General features: G+C 39.8%; 1 protein-coding gene across 6 annotated transcripts in view; it reads right to left on the reverse strand.

The window, feature by feature from the left end:
- Positions 1-19,747, reverse strand: part of Ssbp2 (single stranded DNA binding protein 2) — a 276,405-nt gene that overhangs the window by 21,502 nt on the left and 235,156 nt on the right. For 5 of the 6 annotated variants that reach the window (XM_052160011.1, XM_052160012.1, XM_052160010.1 and 2 more), the window contains 5 exons: positions 17,105-17,171; positions 16,594-16,664; positions 12,305-12,372; positions 6,844-6,892; positions 560-595 (listed from right to left, as the gene is read on the reverse strand). In XM_052160011.1, coding sequence (XP_052015971.1) covers positions 560-595; positions 6,844-6,892; positions 12,305-12,372; positions 16,594-16,664; positions 17,105-17,171 — 291 coding nt within the window. The remainder of the gene's footprint in view (positions 1-559; positions 596-6,843; positions 6,893-12,304; positions 12,373-16,593; positions 16,665-17,104; positions 17,172-19,747) is intronic. The other variant, XM_052160014.1, reaches the window with a different exon arrangement.

The following is a 19,747-nucleotide window of genomic DNA, read 5'->3' on the forward strand; positions in this document are numbered from 1 at the left end:
TCCTGGTGACTTTAAAGGAGGAGGCCCACACCTGGCCCTTTGGCTTCAGTTTACATGAATTACTGAGAAAAGTTAACATGTAATAGATGGTAACAAGGTATTCTTTTCAGTCTCTAGGAATAGAAAACAAACCTAAAAGATCCTTCCAAATTATTCCTTTATTCTGCAGTCTAATCCACTTTGTTGTTGGGATAAAGTTTTATGTTTTCTAGGCCTTTTTGTGTGGTGAATGGGTCTGGGAGGGATGTGTGCACTATTCTTGTGAAGAACTGCAAATTCACGCGTGTTGTTGTATAACTGGGGAATGGCTCTCTTCATGAGGAGAATAGTGGAGTAGCTTCCAGACACAGATGCCAAAGCAAAGCAGCATGCTGAAGGCAAGCCCAGCCAGACTGCTGTCTCCCTAATGAACACCAGCATGCACTGTGCTTGGCGTATGAAACAACTCAAGATGTTAATTTCTTGGTCAATATACAGGATTCTTCTTAACATCTTAATTTCACTACTCAAATACAATGTAATATCAATTCCTATGAGCAAACAACCCCAATATACTTACTACATAATTCCCAGGAGACGCCGAGGAGTAGGGTATCTGGAACATGAGCAGGACAGAGACAAATATTTTGATTCATGTGACCACATGAGATTGAATTAAATGAACTGACTTCTCTTTATCAAGTTTAAAATGCATCACAAAGTATAATAAAACACAAATGAGTTTATATCTGCATAAGTGCCAAAAAAAACCCCAAAGCAACTATAATATTATACTGAATTCACATGAAAATGTAGATTTCAGTCAAGAGGAATTCAAAACAATAGCTTCAAACTATATTGGCTTAGGTCAGTTGTATACACTGGGTGACACTAATGAAATATTCTATAAAAAGAAAGACATATGTATATAAACTCGTACAGTTAAATCCAGGGAATCTCAGATTAGTATCCTGTGCAGATAAAACATACTGCTACTTTCACACAGTACATGTTAATTCTTACATTCCTCACTTAGTTAATATTAATGCAATATATTCAAAGGAATTTGATGTCCAAAGACTGATAATTTATGAGGATCAGGTCCAAAAAAGAAGAGACCATTTTCCGGATGTGAAACAGTTTTAATCCCCAACACTCTGATGACACAAGTGAAGAATTAAAAATGTACCCTAAAATAAAACCCCCAAGTGTAGGCTGTCAACAGGTGAAGTTAAACATTTCCTTTTCCACAAGCCCACTAGCTCACTGGCATACAGCCCATATGCTTTATTCCAAGGAAGAATACTGATGTGCCTCCCTGGAATGAGACAGTCAAGGCCAGAATAAGATCTTCTGAGTGGTGAATGGAGCCTGAACCCTGAATGGCCCCCTAAGCTGCCACAACAGCATACTAGTATGAGATCATAAATAACGAAGTACATAAACCACAAGTTACCTTTAAAACATTTGATGATTTTTGGAACTACTTAACATTAGGCTATTTGAAAAGGCTTTCTCCTTCTGGCGTCCTTGCTTTCTGTAAGCACAGACCAAATGTGACCAGAGACTCTACTTGGTTGTCTATGCTGTTGAGCGCAACAGACAACAGGGCTACTGAAGGCCCAGTCAGTAGTCAGGGAAGGCTTACTTTCCCCGAGTATCACAGCATTGACCATGGGCTTAATTGGTAAATACATGACTGGTTTCTTACGCCTCTTCCAGTTCATGATCTACCCCAACTCTTTAATTACATTGTTTTTAAATACAAACATTTGCCCCTTTGTGGTACTAACATCCTGTCAGTTCCTAGAATGAAAGTCTTCCCCCTGTGTCTTTAGCACTGGCCAGTGTTTTCCTTCTCCGATTTGTTTAACACCTTTCTTACAAAGTTGCAAGACACAATCTAATCATCCTTTAGCTCTTGGTTATTCCCACTATATTACATTCCTGAACTGTATAAAGCATCACTATTTCTCTTCCCTTTTTGAGAGTTCAGAACCTTTGTACTGAGATTTGGACAATTCCTTTGCCTGACATATTTCTTGCTATTCATTCTCTAAAACTTACCCCATATTCATGTCAGATTATTTTTCATTATACTTCTGGTTCTTAGTCAATTATTTCTTTGTTAGTTTATAAGTAAACTACCTCTGCATTCTCCTATAGCCTGCAGCTTTTTCACCTCTCAAGTCTCTTAGATCCATTCTTCTAACGATCAGGAAACTGGTTCCTATTTCTCTGACCCCCTGCTAGCTGCCTGTTTTACAACAGAGATTTCCTAGAGGAAGGCAAGGCACAAGGATGGTAAGACCACAAGTACAACCACAATGCAACATGTGACTGTTCTGCATGGACATCTCTTCATCTTCTGCTTCAGCCTTTGCAGAAGTCCTGATGTGTAAGAGATGTGCATATAAACCTTTTCGTTCTTAGGAGGAAAAAAATTCTTGAGCTGTATTTACCCACTTCTTTGGTATAACTATTCCCATTTGTCAGATTTCAAGTTACCAAATGGTTCCAACACACAGCTCATGACATTGCTGAAAGAAAAACAAATTCTGAACTTTGGGTTTGTGTTTTACTCTGTGAGCTGGCCTTCGGGGATCATATGTATCCTGAGTAGATACCCAGTCCTCCTGCCACACATCACAAGCATCGTTTTCAGGTCAGCATGCCACAGTCTACAGATTGTACATCTATTATTCTAGAGAGAAGAAGCATACAATGCCCTTCTGTTATTCCCAGGTCAGGCCCAGCTTCTTCTTCCCACGTCCTCACTGTTCCACCACAGGTGAGATAGACCGCCTTCCCCAAACCTTCAACAACTTTTATCTCATCTAGCTGATCCATTTATTTACATCTTTGTCTAGACAAAGTCTTCCATTTTAGCTTATATATACTATTTTTACATTATATTCTTCAGTTTTCTGATTATAATTCAGCATTTGGGCTCCTATCCCTGGCACATAACTGAACCTGCACTTTTGAGAGTTGCCAGGTGGATCTAATAGTACAGTATGAAAACATACATTACACCAAAAGAGAGAAACACCATGGGAGTCTAGTGGGCATGTTCCTGAGCTGGAAATCTGGGTACACAGAAGAAGGTGTAGATGAGGAAAGGTGAGGAGAATTGAAGGAAGGAAAGGAAACAAGAGAGTGCACAGTATAGTGGATTTTTTTATGGCTGTTATACTGTAGGACTTACAGTCTGTGTAGTAAAGGATAAGGCCACATGATTGGACAAGGAATAAATGCATGTTATAGGAAATAAGACATTTTATAGTGTTTAAATGCTTCAGTAACGTGACTCTACATGGGAACTAGGCAAAGTGAATCAAGTAGACCACTGCAAAATCTCAGCCAAGACATGGCAAAGGGAGTTGTGGGTAATGCCAACCACAATAAGCAGGATTGGAGAATTGAGAGTCATTTCACATTCAATGACAGTGTCATAACTCCAGTTCCAGAGGGTCCTATGGGCACTCTTGAACTCCATGGGCTCCTATACACATGTGGTGCTCTTACATACACTCAGGCAAGCATATATATGCACATGAGGGGGCGCATACTCAATGCTCTATATGTATTTATTATATACATGTGGTACTCTTACATACATTCAGGCAAGTGTGTGCATGCACATGCAGGAGTGCGCACACAATGCTATATGTGTACTTATTATATAAATGTAAGTATTATATAAATATATGTAGAATGAATATTTTAAAACATGTTAAAATAAGACACAGATAATAAGTAAGATCACAGAGCTAGAGGGTCAGAATCATGTGACTACAAAAAGCTGATAAGAAAATTAAGGGTCAAATATGTTGCATGACTAAGCTAGAAAGGAATTCTGCACCATAATACTCATGATTGTGGTTGTATGAATAACGGCTAAAGCAGTAACTTCTGCTTTTTAAATGACTAGTGTCATTCTAGTTTCTCAAGTAGGAAAGTATTCAATGACCTTAAGGACTGGTGGTGGGGACAGCTCAGGCATTATGCCAGGAGAAAGCAGGAACCAGGTTTTAGTGCTTTTTTTTTAAAAAAAAAATTGTATTGTATTTTCCTTATGGTTAAACACTTCTTTTTCTTAAAGGATTTTACTCCTTTTTTTCCTGTCAAATCATAGACTGATTAATATAATGCCATACAAAAGATTTGGTCCTGTGACAAATCCCTGTTCTACTAATAGCCCTTCCATACCTCCCAGTTAACGGTTTTGACTTAAGGTTCCCAGGTCCCTTATTTTGACTTGACCTGGGTTGTGTGGGCCCAGGAGTAGGCACTCAACCTAGGCCAGCTCCTATTACTCTGTCAGTCTGCTTCATGAAGGAGCACATGACTCTAGTTCAGTTAATGGTTACTTTGAATTCCTTTTTGTAACCGGTAAGGGACATTCTTTTGTGTTCACTGGAAGCTATAAACACATCAATCGGGGCTGACACAGCCTCATGTTATCTAAAGGAACATGGGTAATAAAAACGAGAGCACAGTTTTGGAACTCATGGAACCTGATGCAGATTTTAATCAGGATTTTAGAAATATTAAGGACTGGGAGGGTGTTGGAGGAGTAATGAAAAAGGAGGATCGAGGTTTGAAGGGTGGTTAGATAATGATGAGCAAACGCATGTGAGAACAGAGATGACTACTGATTTGTAAAAGTTATGTGTGAATAACTATCACAAAAATAAAGAAACTGGGAATTTTCATAACAAACAAATCTCTAGCAAAAAGTCAACTAATAAAGAGAAAAGGGCAAAAAAGTTTTGAAAAATGTTTGGTGACCCACACAGTGGGAAAAAAAGTCAGACAAGCATCATCAACCGATGTAAAAAACAGCTGCTAAGGAGGAGGAGGAAAAAGATTATGGATCACAATTTCAGGTAGGTTCAACATGGATATTAGCAGAGGAAAAACTGTAACTTTAGTGTAACAGACACTGCACAAGCAACAGCTTATCCAATCAATGCAAACAGGCATGACCAGGGCTGAGACTGTTTTACATGCCTGCAATTGCACTGGCCAAATACCCACTCCTGACTGACCACAGGGCAGCTTAGTATGCACATTTCCCTTGAGTTCCTAGTACTTCTCGGAGTCGAAGATTATTTCGAGCCAGTGATCTGATGAATACATTCTCTCTACCCATGGTGCTTGGATGAACTCTGAAGGCATGGACCCTCACATCTGAGTTCATCAGAATGTGGGAATTGCTTTTCTCTGCCTCCATTATATACATTTTACTTGAATAATACACTATCAGTACAGCAGAGCTATTTCTCCATCACTTTCCCAAATGCCACCTGTGTTCCTCAGTGTCTTTACGCTACACTCTCAGGTATGCATCAAAAGGTGCTGTAGTCCTGGGAGCTTGTTCTGTCTGCAATGGACAGACGGCTGCAATCTAAGCTTAGGTAGAGTAGCGGCTCCAGTTTTCTATGCAGTTTCATCGAACATGAAGGTAACAGGGATTCCTTCCAGGTTCTAGTACTAGGAAGACTGTCAGAGATTTCAGTGTTACCCAGATACAAAACGAAATGGTATTTTTTTCTGCACATAATAGGTATTTTAATGGGACAAAAGAAATGTATCTGGGGCTGCATGTTAGATGCCATTTCAAAGTGAAATCTTGACTAAAGTGGCTAAGGCAAAGAACAAGAAGCAAATGAGAAGACGTCTCCTATGGCGGAGCAGTATCTGAGAAAGACTAGTTGAACTTGTTCACTGAAGGCCGAAGTGCAAGCAGTATCTTTCTCTTTACCCAAAATAATTAGTCAATGCCGTGACTAAAATAAGATCATACGGGTTAACATTTTCTCTGAAGGATGTCTGACTCCCTTGCCCCAGAGGAGGCGGCTTTAGCTCCCCAGCAGCAGGACACCTGGGATGCCTTTCCCTCACCTCACACACTGCTTGTCACTTATTTGAGGTTTTGAATTAATCTTAAATGTTAGCTGTGCTTCAGACTGACTTAGCATCTGGGCACCTGCCAGGGAACAGAAGTGCCTGTGCACAGCCAGCAAGGTGCAGCCCGCTCAGTCAGCACTCGGGGCTCCACAGGCGAGGCTCAGCTGCCCGGATGTCACTCCCCTAGCTCCGGCACACGTGCATGTGTTCACTCTATACTACACTATAGAGCAGGCTTGTGTCACACACAGGAATGCTTATGATTTCGAAGATGAAGAACACTCGCTCCATGATTATGAAACTAAAATCATTCTGTTTAAAACCCAATAGCCTAATTTTCCAACAGAAATTTTACAACATTTCTATAATCTCATAGAGAGAGAAAAAATTTGCATTAAACTACTGTGACGAAAACATAAGCAAAGCCCGCAGCTGTCTGACACCCAGATGTGCAGCTGTCTGACACAGATGTGCAGCTGTCTGACACCCAGAAGTGCAGCTGTCTGATACAGATGTGCAGCAGTGGCACCTTAGCTGACAGGCACCTGGCAGCAGGACTCGCAGCGCCTGCTAGGTGAGACACCAGCGTGCAGCCAGTACCCGGGGCTCTTCTCACCTGGCAGCTGGGTGATCTTCTAGCTGGTCTCCAGGACAAGCCTTATGATGAGTACAGACTGCTTTACAAACTACTGTAGTGCACTCACTATTTCTACCTTTACTTTTGAAAATCTGACTGAAATTTTGAAAAAGTGGCATAAAACATATTTGCATAATGAAATTAAAAATACATAACTTCAAAAATAAGATACACTTTTTTATAAAAGAATATAAACAAAACTTCTTTTTGAGCAACTACTTTAAATGCATAACACAGCAGGCCGTGAAGCTCTCAAAAGCACTAGGCTTTTCACTGCTAAACATTACAAAGTGCAAAATATGTATACTCACTGAATTGGCATTTGTTGGGTTTGGCCAAGGTCTACCACCACCTGGACCCCTACAAAATGATATGACAGGTTAATTCAACCTGAGCCTCAGAGGCTCCACGCAGACAGTACTGTTTGCAACGTCTTTACCACGCACCACGAGGGGCAAGCTCGGGCGCCACTCTAGTCATCTTAATGGTTCCCTTGAATGCAAAAAATATTACCCCAGAAAACAGTTTCATGTATAGTTAGTTTAATATTGTTTATTTTTATAACAAAAATGGAAGCCACCTATACTAATCTATATATGCTCCTAAATAATTTTTAGCAGTTTTAGAACAAAAGGGATCAAATACAGATAAGAATAATTCAGGACATTGGTATGAGCCACCTGTGTATCATTCAAATGAAGCCATTTGTAAAATATCTACATAAATGGCACTCTTAAATTATAAGTGAGTACTATGTACGCCTGCCTCCTTCCATGAAATAGTCTTCTATGGTAATGTGTCCTCTGGAGCTACTGTGCTAATGGCGACTTACTCCTGGGAAGCACTGGTATTAGTCTCACTGCCTGCACCACTGTCATCTATGGCTCTACTGAGTCACTGCCAGAAAGGGATGGAGGATTCAAATGAGCATGCTCTATATTATAGCTCCATAAATTTGTTATTATAATACATAATATAAGATATATGATATATAAACTTAGATTACAGCTTTATCAATGTTATTGATATAAAAACTCATAATTTCATAATTTTAGTTGAAGATAGTAGAAAGAGGGAGTCTTAAAATAAAAGGAGATAATCTATGCCAATATATTGCTTTATTTTGGAATTCAGGAGAATGTTTTATATTTATACCCTATAAACAAAATTAATGCCTAGTTAATTAAATCAAAATCATATATCTGAGCTGTAGTGTTATTGAAAATTCTCTTTAGAGTCACTAATCGCTAAGAGAGTGAATATTCCATTTTTAAAATGCCCTTTTAATGGCCTTTCCTTCAGTATCCTCTGAGGGGCTGTGTCAGCACCTGACTTCCAGCCAACCATTGGACTGAGCCTGGGGACCCCAGTGGAAGAGTTAGGGGAAGGGCTGAAGGAGCTGAAGGGGAGTCTAACTCCATAGGAAGAACAACAGTATCAATAAACTGGAGCCCTCAGAACTCCCAGGGACTAAGTCACCAATCAGAGATTAACACGCCAGTCCATGGCTCCTGCTACATATATAGCAGAGGATGGCCTTATCTGGCATCAGTGGGAGGGGAGATGCTCACAGAGGCAAAGGGGAGGGGCAATGAGGTAGGGGCTCATGGAGGGGAGAGGAGAAAGGGGGATAACATTTGAAATGTAAACAAATAAAATGATTAATTAAAAAGTACCTTGAATCTAGGTATCTTAAATCTACAGTAATAAACATAAAGTAAAAGCCCTGTCCAAGTTACCTATTATATTAGCAGTGCTTGCCTGGAATCCTTACTACCGCTTTAGTTTGAGCTTGGCATTCCCTAGGGGTGGAAACAGAGGGAAATGGTTTAAATCCCTCCTTAGGCTCTGTTCCAAATGCTCCAAGGGGAATCTCTCTTGCAGTGATCCTGATGATAGGGATAAAGGTGTGGCAGGTTTATAGTTGGTTACTGAGCACGTTTGGAAGCTGGCTTACACATAGGGTCCAGTGTCCCAATAGACATAAAATGATGGAAAGCGGGATGCACGCTAATCAAGAAAAACATGTGAGGAGGAAGGTGGAGTCACATAGTTTGGTACAAAATAAGATGTAATGAAGAAACTGGGAAATATGTCTTAAAACAGTCTAGAAAATATTCAAATCATAGAAAAGCTTAGTACTATGATGATATATAGTTAGTGATATCGTAACTTTGAATATGACCAATTAAGAACTGTATGAATGAGGCTCACAACACGGCTCAGCAGGTAAAGGGGCTTGCTGCCCAGCATCCCTCCCGGCCTGAGCTCTGTCCCCAGGACCCGCCTCTGACCTCCTCCACATACATGCTGGAGCACGTGCATCGAAGCCAATGTGTTTTTAAAAAATAGAACATATGAATAATATACATATATAAAATATTTAATTTAAAATATGTCTAATAGGGCTGGAGAGATGGCTGAGTGGTTAAGAGCACTGGCTGCTCTTCCAGAGGTCCTGAGTTCAATTCCCAGCAAAAACATGGTGGCTCCCAATCATCTGTAATGGGATCCGATGCCCTCTTCTGATGTGTCTGAAGACAGCAACAGTGTACTCATATATAGAAAATAAATAAACCTTTAAGTCAGAATTTTAATTTAATTAAATAACACAAATTCTTTCTTTAAAAAGAAAAAAAAATTTGCTAGGTGCAATGGTGCATGCCCGTCCAAGACTTCCAGCACTTGGAAGGCAGAGACAGGTGGATCTCTGTAAGTGTGGGGCCAGTCCAGTCTATAAAGTGAGTTCCAGGACAGTTAGGACAGAGAATCCTTTCTCAAAAAAAAAAAAATTAAATAACATCAGTTCAGTGTATTTATTATAAAGATCATCATTTCAATTGCCTATAATCTAGTTCCAGAATACTGCATTTCATATTAAATTTCATTTTAATATCATAGGAATTACATTATGAACTTATATAAACACACTAAAAAATTCCACAGACAGTGCTAAATCAAACACCTAGTGATTTTAAAGAACAGCTAAGTAAGCAAGTAATCTCCACTTGCTCTGAATCCAGTGGGCTATCAAGAAACTGATGGACTAAGTGTTTCACAAACATTATTTTGAATGAAAGTTAGGCAGATGAGCCTTGTTTAAAAGCAAAGAGAAAAAGGAAATATAAAAGATGTGTGTATTCTTGGAAAACATCTATTCTGATGGACCGTAGGAATCATGACTACCAAGAAGATAATTCTCTTATGAAATTCACTTATTTAAATGACCCGTGAATCCTTGCAGCCCTTGTTCTATAAATGGCAGGGCTACAAGGCTGAAGACACAATGCTTCCGAAAGGAGCAGGCCTGGTGCCTGGAAAACCTGTCCAACTGTCCAATCCACAAGCACTCTGTGACTGATACGTCCTGTCCTTTCGAGAGTACTTCTGTAATGTATTTTTAAGATACCGACATTTGATAGTTTGTAAATTTTACTTAATGTTAGGTGTTCACTTGTAAACCTGTGACTGTCCCAGGAATGCTGGAAGGCTGCTTCGCAGGTCAGTGAGCTGTGCCGTTTGTCCTCAGCTCGAGTTCCCACCACTCAAGCCTCTTTCCGGATGACCAATGTTCAGTTTATGAACATTCATTAATGAAGCTAAGTTCTTGACCGGGGATGTTGAGTTCTGCACCTGAGCTCTGCGGCGGGTGCAGCGGGAGGCAGGCCAGGACACAGCGTTTACCCCTTGGGTGCCCAGGCTGCCCTTCACACTGTCATTACGAGGAGGGGCAAGCAGGGAACGCAGGCCGTAGCTTCCAATTTTTAAGTGTCCAACAAGGTTTTCTTTCTTGTTTTTCTTTTTAAAATGGCATGAAGAAAGTCTTAGTTCCCATTTGAAAAATATTGGGGGGCTGTCACATATTTAAAGATTGTAAGTAATGATGTGGATTTTAACTCAATTTATGAGGATAATGAAGATACCTTGTATTTCTGTTTTAGTCCACCTTGATTTTCTGGGAGATGACAGCAATGCAATGATTACAACCTCTGTTTAGAATTTTGTTAATTACAAAATTTCATTCTAGACAAAAATATTTATTCTGCCTAAATATGTATTTATCATTGTCTCTGAGAGAATCCTAGTTTACTAAAAATGAAAAAAAAAAAAAAACCCGAAGACTCCAAAATAAAAGAATAGTAACAAAAATGGGAATAAGCTTATAAGACTTCATACTCTTTTAAGAGCTATAAAACTTTACATAAGGGAAACTATTTCAAACTATCAAGACTACTTAGGAAGTCCAAATAGTCCTGAAAATCCTACTAAAAGTTTCAGCCATATTTTTAGTTTTGATAGTACATGGAATTAAAGAATATTCACATGTGAATACATAAGCACATATATGGGGTGAAACTAGATAATTTTTAGTAACTATCTGAGTCTCTCAAGTCATGTGAAAATAAGATATTACTATGTACCAGCAAATCCAGGTTTATCTCAAGTTGGTTAAGCAGCTAATTATAAAGTTGAGTACTATACTGAACTGTATTAGATATGTTCTTATCAGTTGCAACAACCTGGTTGATCATAATATTCAAATTTTATTAAAATATATTGACTTTTAACTTGAGAGTCTAAATTAAGTTTCATGTATTTCTCTGGTCTGCTGGTAAGAGCTCCAGCTTTGACATAAGTACAAAATATCGCTCACTCCTGCTATAGCAACCACTAATAAAAGGGCGAGCCTTTAAGAGCTCAAGAGCCAGACTTCATGTCTACCCAATTCTATTACAAAACGGAAAGGATGTTGTAGGGAAATTTGACCTACTTTTCTCCCTGTCCTGTTAGTTTTGAGTCTGCCTGGTATCTACTTATTAACCTATTTTCAGTTTTAGTAAAAATTGCATCCTATGAAAATGGTTTCAGAAGCTTAAAAAGCCCTGCACACATCAAAAGAGCTCATTTCAGTGTGTCTCCATGCCGCTGGATGACAGCAGGGTTGCTCCATTTAATATGTAAGGACTCAAAGGGGCAGCTGGGAAGGGAAGCCAGGAGATGCTCGTACCTGCATGGAGCACAGAGCCACTTCTGAGTGTCTCCTGAGGCCACATCCCCTCAGGGGCCCTTTGCTCCTCTGGGGAATTCATAAAAATTATTAACAAGGCCTACTGTATACAGGCCTTTGAGGGAAGGTTGGAGAATGCAAAAGAAATAAAAATTCCTTACAAATTGCATTGCAACAGACACAAACTACTCTTTTTGGACTGGAAAGGATACTGCAGTAAAACAAGCATGCTCAGTTTGAGCCTCCCCCAGGTACACACACCTTTGATTTTCAAAGAGAGTTAGCCCTGTGCTGTCAATAGTTCTTTAACACAGAGGACATCAACACAGAAAATTCTTTGTGCTGAAAGTGGTTCCCACGACACAGACATAGACACATGTTTATGAGACTTACTAACTGTACTGCCAGCAACCACTAAGAACATATTAACATAAATAAAATTCTCAAAATCAACTTCTGTAGAGTTAGTACATAGTTCAGGTGTCTGTCTCTCTCCATAGTGTTTATATAGATTCTATATGAATCTATGCATAATTATCAAAAAGCAACAGGCTGGCATGTTGTGAATTATGGTACCTAAAGTACAAAACAACTGAGAGTTGCACCGGAAGAGAGAACATGATAGTAAGTCATGAAATGAAGCAAACCGACACTCATGTTCCCGTCACTTCCATACAGCAGACACTGCGCCTCAAGCTGCTAACAAACGCAGGTAAGTCAGAGCACAGGACAGTCGCTAAACAGAGTAACAGACATTTGCTTACATGTTCATTCCAGGCATTCCAGGGCCACCTAAAGCATTCAGTGGGGGTCTCATTGCACCTCCATAGTTCTGTAATGATAACCAAGGGTCAGACTACCACAAAACAAAAAAACAAAACCAAAGAGGAGGGGGAAAAGAAAGGAGAGCAGGTTAATGACTTCCCTACACAAGTCCTGACTGGATAAGGCCTGTGCAATTCAGTCTCTGAAGGGTCCACTCTTGCATTTTTGCTTCTATTTTAACACAACTACTTTGGTCAATGCCATTTGAAAATCATTGGATCATGTTGAATGATCAAGGTATGATCAAAATTATAACATTTAGCATATCTTTATTATCTAATATCTGTATATTAGTTACTTTTCAAATAAACATCTCATAAGTGCAAAATTCTGTCTTTAGATACATTATTAAATCAACAGGTTTGAGACTATTAGATAAGAACAAATTCATGAAGTCTGGAAAGAAATACAACAGGTCCATGTTGACTATAAGCTTCTGGGCAGAGTAAGGTATCTAATACAGACATGCGTTCTTTACAAACACCAAACCACCTGAGAACTAAAGCATACTGAAAATATTCGCACAACTTATGTGACCCAAAAAATCTCAGGCAGTAACTACTGTGTGCATTAAAGGAGAAGAAAGGCAGTTCAAAGGCTTTTTTATATGCACATCATATTTCATGTTAGCTCACTTTTGGTGAAAATACAGGTTAAATGCGACTTCTCTGGCTATTATGTTAATACAGTGACACTGTCAGGGACTTCATGTTTGGTTTCCTGATGCTAATCTTCTACTTTTGAGTGTTCTATTCCAGTTACATTGTTGGCGTCTTTGGTTTTTATCACAGTTTAAATATTGCTTCTCCTCAAGTCTTAGCTAGGGTATTATTTTCAATAAGTGCACATTCATAGGTAATCTTATTTGCTACAATCTGTTCAAATCCTGCTTCTTCCTTAGGATTTTGAGTCTACTTTACCATGTCTCACTAAGTTCCTAGATTATGTTCAAGTTGACAGTGCTGGTTTTGCCTGACTGCCACCCATGCACAGCACACACAGAACACACCATCAACTGCTGTGCCCCAAGTTCTTTATGTTTACTCTTGCATAGACCTTTAGCATCACCTACTATATAACAGTCCATGCTAGAAGTTTCCAGAAATTTTTTGATGGCTTTTCCTTTTTAAAAATACCCTGCTTGGTCCTCTGCCAGGGTCTGCGGACTGCAGCAGTGAATCCGGCATGTTGTCTATTTCAGTGGGAGGGAAGGCTGCCGTATTATCTTAACTGGGTTTTTCTCCCGATTTATTCTGTATACTTCCACAGGCATTTTTTTTCTAAATCACATTATTACCTATGTCACTTAAAAGTTATGATGACCCAGATTATCTGACAAATAAGCCCAAACTCCTCAATGTGTCCCTATAAGTTCTTCACAACCCAGCCCCAGCCCACGCTTTCTGCTTTCATTTCCTACATTTTCAGCTTCCCCTACTTTTATCTCTAGCCTAGTGGATGTTTCCAAGTTAAAGAAGATGCACTTTCGTAACCTTGTTAACCCACCCTACAGAGACACTTTGGATAGGCCATGAGTCAGTGAGACAGTTGGCCAACTCTAGGCTGACCAACGGCATCACTCCCGCCTGCCTGGCACTCCTCCTGCAGCCTGCCTGGCGCTCTTCCTGTTGATCACTTGCTTTCACTGGAAGGGAACACTGCCTGCTCTCAGGTGTGTAAGCAGTAGGGAAGCACCGCTAACCACTCCAGCCTTCAGTTAAAAGGGCAGCTAATTTGGTCAAGCGTAGAGATAGTAGGGACAGTAATTAGCAAAGGATTTTGGAGCCACATGTGTGTGGTAGTAAGGCACGGCCACTTCACAAGGAAGTGTGCACCTTTCTTCTTGTCTGAGTTTTAGGAAATGAACATTCCATGGATGTTCCTTGGAGCTCTGGGCACAGAAATGCATTAGCTTGCATCTCTCCTGCCTCTCCAACACTGCCTTTGGGACAAAGGCTCTTCCTCCATAGTCCAGTTGGCCTTGGCCTCGACATTGTCCTGCCTCAGCCTCTAGGGTTCAGGAATTACAGGTGTATACGACAGTAGCAACTCTTTTATATGAGCAACTGATTCTCTTAACCTATTTCCTTACCTGTGTGGTAATATTATTAATTTCCATGTACACTTTTGGTAAAATAAAATGAGATATAAATTACCAGAGAGTTCGATGAATTAAAACATGGACTTGCTACTTAAAAACTGCAGCTTTCTTTTCATGGCTGTTAATAAAATGAAATTGAACCCTCTTCCCCTCAAGCCCCAGATTTCCTCAGCTCTAAAGTAGCACTTCTCTGCTCATGCGATGATTCCTTGAATAACATAAGGGAACATACTTTGTTTTCTAGGCTGCTAGTATTAGATCATAGCCTTTCTAAATGCGGCTCTATTTCCTGCTCAATGGTATGCACCTTGAAAACAGATATCCTATTTCATTAACCTTTTTATACTCAATAGTCAAGTCAAAGGTCTGATACCTAGTAGGTCTTCAATAAATGATGAGCTAATTAAACTGAATTGTCATAGGAAACAAGAGATTATCCAATAAGACATGATTTATAGACATAAAATATTTTCATTTTGTGAATAATAGTCTGAATCACAAAGTAATCAAGAAGAAAAGAAAGAATGACAAGAGGCTTTCCAAGTGTTTCACAAAGGCAGGAAGGGATGGATGAGCTCATTTAGAGCTGGTGGTAGCTGGACTAGCCCTCTGGTCTCATCTAATGCAATGCTCCTCACAAAATGGCATTCCGACTCTGTGTGCTTGGAGACTTTAACATGTCTTTCCTTGATTGGACAGTTTAATTATTAGGAAGTTTTATCCTGTAGTAATCTGAATTCCACACTTTAGGTTGTATTTAGATGTATGGAATCTGTTCACTCTGTTTGTGAGTTATACATTCACATTTATCTACCCCAATTATCTGATTTTTAAGTGTTCCTTGTATGTAGCTTACTTAGACTTCAAATTTCTAGTGAAAATCGAAATAGCTGCGTAATTTAAGTGACTTTCCCCATTAATCCCATGGAACTTGCTGATTTTAAGGACACAGTTCAGCTGCATAACTCATAGAAACAAAGGAGAAAGTTATTTCAAATATAGTATCTGAAGATTTTTTTTCTGATGAAATAATTTTGCTTTTCTGTTGAAGCTATATTTAAAATCATTGTCTGCTGCTGTCCTTAGATGGAAACAGATTATAAATATGCCTTGACTTGGGGTGAGTGTTCCTTTCTTCAGCCACACCATACACATTAACCACACTGTCACTGTGGTCTGTGTGCACTTGCTTACCTCATGGGACTTAAAATCCATTATGCTAAGCATATTTCCTTGTTTCACTCTTAAGTTGCTCCCAGAAATTCCTCTGTCTTTCCTACACATACCTTAACGTCAAAAACCACAGAAGTGATAGCTATGGAAAATTATGGGGACTGATCAGCAGCACAAACCTTTATCCTAGCACTCTAGGGAGAGGGGAAAGCAGCTCTGTAAGTTCAAGGTTAGTCTGGTCTCCAGAATAAGTTCCAGGCCAGACAAGGTACAGAGTGAGACCCTGTCTCAAACAAAACGAATGTGTCTGTGTGTCTGTCTGTCTGTCCATTCCAGAGCCTGTTTCTATACTACAGATATAAAGAGATGGCACAGTCTCCCCTCGGGTGGCAGCTATATGGTAGAATGTCTGGTGTAGAAATTATTTTTCATTATCTTTTGGGAAATGAAGTATATATTTTTTGATGCACACATTTACCTGACAGGTTGATGTGCAGTGACTGTGTCATGAGACTTCTGTTATTCCAAATGAACTTACATCACCTTTCTTTCCTATCCTGGCATGAGCACTTGCTTTTGTTTAAATGCATGGTATTTATAATTAATGTCCTTTAATTCCTTTTTGTATGGTATAACCATTCAGGGTTATTGTTAGTACTTATCGTTTCTAGGGTAAATTTATACCAAGGTGTTTTATTTCCTCCATATTAATAGGAATAGATAAAAAGATACTGCTAATACAAATAGAAAAATTATCAGATTTTGCAAAAGAAGCATTCATACATTTTCTTTCAGTGTGCTTTTTCTTTTAGGATTTTACATGAGATCTATGTGTCCAATGCTTTTAGCCCCGAGGTCTGTCCACACTTCACTACATATGCTAAAACTCAGAAAACAAGACCATCTCCTCCGGAGGCAGCACCCAGTGTCTCACTTACGGGCTGGTATATTTACCTGTGGTCCTAAGGGCACCATTCCTCTTGGGGGAGTCATCCTCTGCATAGGTCCACCCATATTTGGATGTCCTAAAGGAAGCATGCAGTGATCAGCAACAGAACGGCTATGTGCAGTAAGCTCGAGGCTGCTCCCCTTCCTACGGTAGACCCATCCCGTATCTGAGCATGCCACCAGCTTATTTTGGCGTTTGTAACCATCACTTCCAGCTCTGGCTATCACCTACTTTTATTGGTTTCTTAGTTAAAAAGGAAAGGAGCTGATGAGCATAATCACTTAATACTGTGCTTGTGCGAAGCCACACACAAGCTTTAGACATTTTAATATTCTCTTAGGTCAGCACCTCTGTTCTGTTATTGTCCATAATTTAGGGTTAGCTGGAAATACAGACCATTTAGTCATGTTGCTGTGACAATACAGCTGATAAACTCATGGAATAGTTATATCAATGAAGTTCTTAATGAATTTCCTTACTAGTTCAGCAAATCTATTTCACTTCTACTTTAATTACCTTGTTGTCGTGTTGGGTCCATTCCACTGGGGAGTAATGGCTGACTTCCTGGGACACCTCCAAGTGCCTAGCAATGTAGAAAAACAAAAATAAAAATTGTAAGTATTTATAAAACATGTGCTTTAACATTTCCCCTTTTAAGTTTATGCAACTACACAATGCACTTGAGTCTCTCCCAAGATCTTTCAATTTCCCATTCATTTTATAAACTTCATCCTTGTATAGCATTAATATAAGATTTCTGTTGTAAAAGAAATTCTGTTTCTGGCTGAAGGTGGTGCTCAAACCTACAGGTAGATTTCTGTGAGTACAAGGCCAGCCTGGTATGCAGAGATAGTTTCAGGACAGCCTCAAGAGGCCTTGTCTTGGATGCTTGGATGGATGGATGGATGGATGGATGGATGGATGGATGGATGGATGGATGGATGGACAGATAGATAGATAGATAGATAGATAGATAGATAGAAGATAGATAGATAGAGCGAGCGAGCCAGGTATGGTGGGAGGCAAATGTAGGCAGATCTGAGTTCACGGCTAGGTCTACAGGTCTACAGAGCAAAGGCTACACAGAGACAGCAAAGGTTACACAGAGAAACTGTTTCTAGAGAGAGAGAAAGAGAGAAAGAAAGAGAGAGAAAGAGAGAGAGAGAGAAGAAGGAAGAGGAGGAAGAGGAGGAGGAGGAGGAGGAAGAGAAATTCTGTTTTATTCAATCTTATACATAAATATAAATATTTTGGAAACAAGTCTACAATGAGCCATCCTATTTCTTCCTTACAAATGCAATGCCATCTTCAAATTTTAATTTAATTTATTAAGGATACTAAAATACTTTTTTATAAAGATCCTCTAATTAAACTTAACTAGAAAATCTTTCCTAATTAAATATTCAAATATTTTAAAAAGAAATCTAACAACTATGTGCCCACATTTGGGGTGTCAATAATCACTAGCCTACATATATATGAACATGAACCCAAATAGAGAAATTAGAAACATCCTATTCATAGTGGCTCCAAAAAGGAGCTAAAAAAACCTAATTAAGGAAATGAAAGAAAACATACTAGATATGGTGGTTTGAACAGGTGCGGCCCATAGACTCCTGGGTGTGAATGCTTGGCCCATGGGTTTGGCACTAGTAGGAGGTGTGGCCTCGTTGGAGGGAGTGTGCCACTGAGGAGGCAGGCTTTGAGGTCTCCCATGCTCAAGTTACACCCAGAGTGGCCTACAGTCCCCTCTGCTGCCTGTGGGTCAGGATGCAGGACTCTAAGCTCCTTCTCCAGCACCATGCCTGCTTAGACACTGCCATGCGTCATACCATGATGATAATGGATTAAACCTCTGGAACTGTAAGCCAGTCCCAATTAAATATTTTCCTTTATAAGAGTTGTCTTGGTCATATTGTCTCTTCATAGCAATAGAAACCCTAACTAAGACAGTAGATAAATACAAAGAATTTTTAATGGTCCTGATTGGCAAATGCCATGAATTAATATCATGAAAATAACTACACTACCATAGTCATCTACAGATTAAATGCAATTCCCATCAGGATTCTGATGTCATTCTTCATAAAACCACAATAGACTATATTTCTGGTTAGTTTTATGTCAACTTGACACATTAGCGTCATTTGGGAAGAGGTTACATCAGCTGAGAAAATACCCCAACAACACTGGCCCACAGACAAGCCTGTGGGGTATTTTGATGATTGCTATGGGTGGGCTCACGTCACTTCAGACAGTTAACACCGCGCTACTGGTCCGAGATGCAGAGTGAACACTCCGTGAGGTCAGCAGTACTCTTCCATGGCTACTGCTTTGATTCATGCGTCAAGGTTTGAGTTCCTGCCCTGACTCCTCTAGAAGATGGACTATAAGCAGTAAGGTTCAATAAAATGTTTCCTCCACCACACTGTTTTAAGTCACATGGTTTTTTATCAAAATAGAAACCCTAAGTAAAACCAAACTGGCACTAGGTTTATGGCAGATCTGACTCCATATTTTGGGGCAGATTGTACTGGAATCCTATTACTTTATGCTGGAAAGGCTGCTACACGGGCTGTTTTGTGGGAACTTGGTTGATCCAGATACCAAGAGCAGTGCAGCTCAAGGAGAGACCTAGCCTGTGCTCTTTCCAAGGAAGGCATCTGGACATCCGAGTGAGATTTTAAATGAAGGATATGTGGTTCTGGTCAGCCATGGATGAGGAATTTACTGTGATTTCCAAGACACTTTGCTTTGTTGGGACAATTAATATTGGTTAGCTGGAACTGATAAACTGGCAATTATTAAGGAGAGACCAGCATCACTGAGGCAAAATCTTACGGGAAGTGTTTCTTCAGGATCAGCACACAAAGGCTGTGGACCAGAGCTGGCCAAGGCTGTGCCCTGTGCTAGTAGCAGAACTTAGGTTTTGTAAGAGCTTCCTAGATGGCACTGGTTTTAAAGTAATGAAGGTGATATGAAGCCTGGCACTGCCTGTGGCAGGACTAGAGCCTTCAGGAGATGCCTCTGGTGAAGGTGCAACCTCAGTTTCAGTAGCAGCCACATGCTTGAAGGGCTCATAGAGAGAAGTGGAGGCGTGAAATCACATGGTCAGTCAGAGTTCCTGAGAAGAGGCCATCAGATGTTCCTGGTAGGCTG

The sequence above is a fragment of the Apodemus sylvaticus genome, chromosome 16 (genome assembly GCF_947179515.1).
Source record: "Apodemus sylvaticus chromosome 16, mApoSyl1.1, whole genome shotgun sequence".
NCBI lineage: Eukaryota > Metazoa > Chordata > Mammalia > Rodentia > Muridae > Apodemus > Apodemus sylvaticus.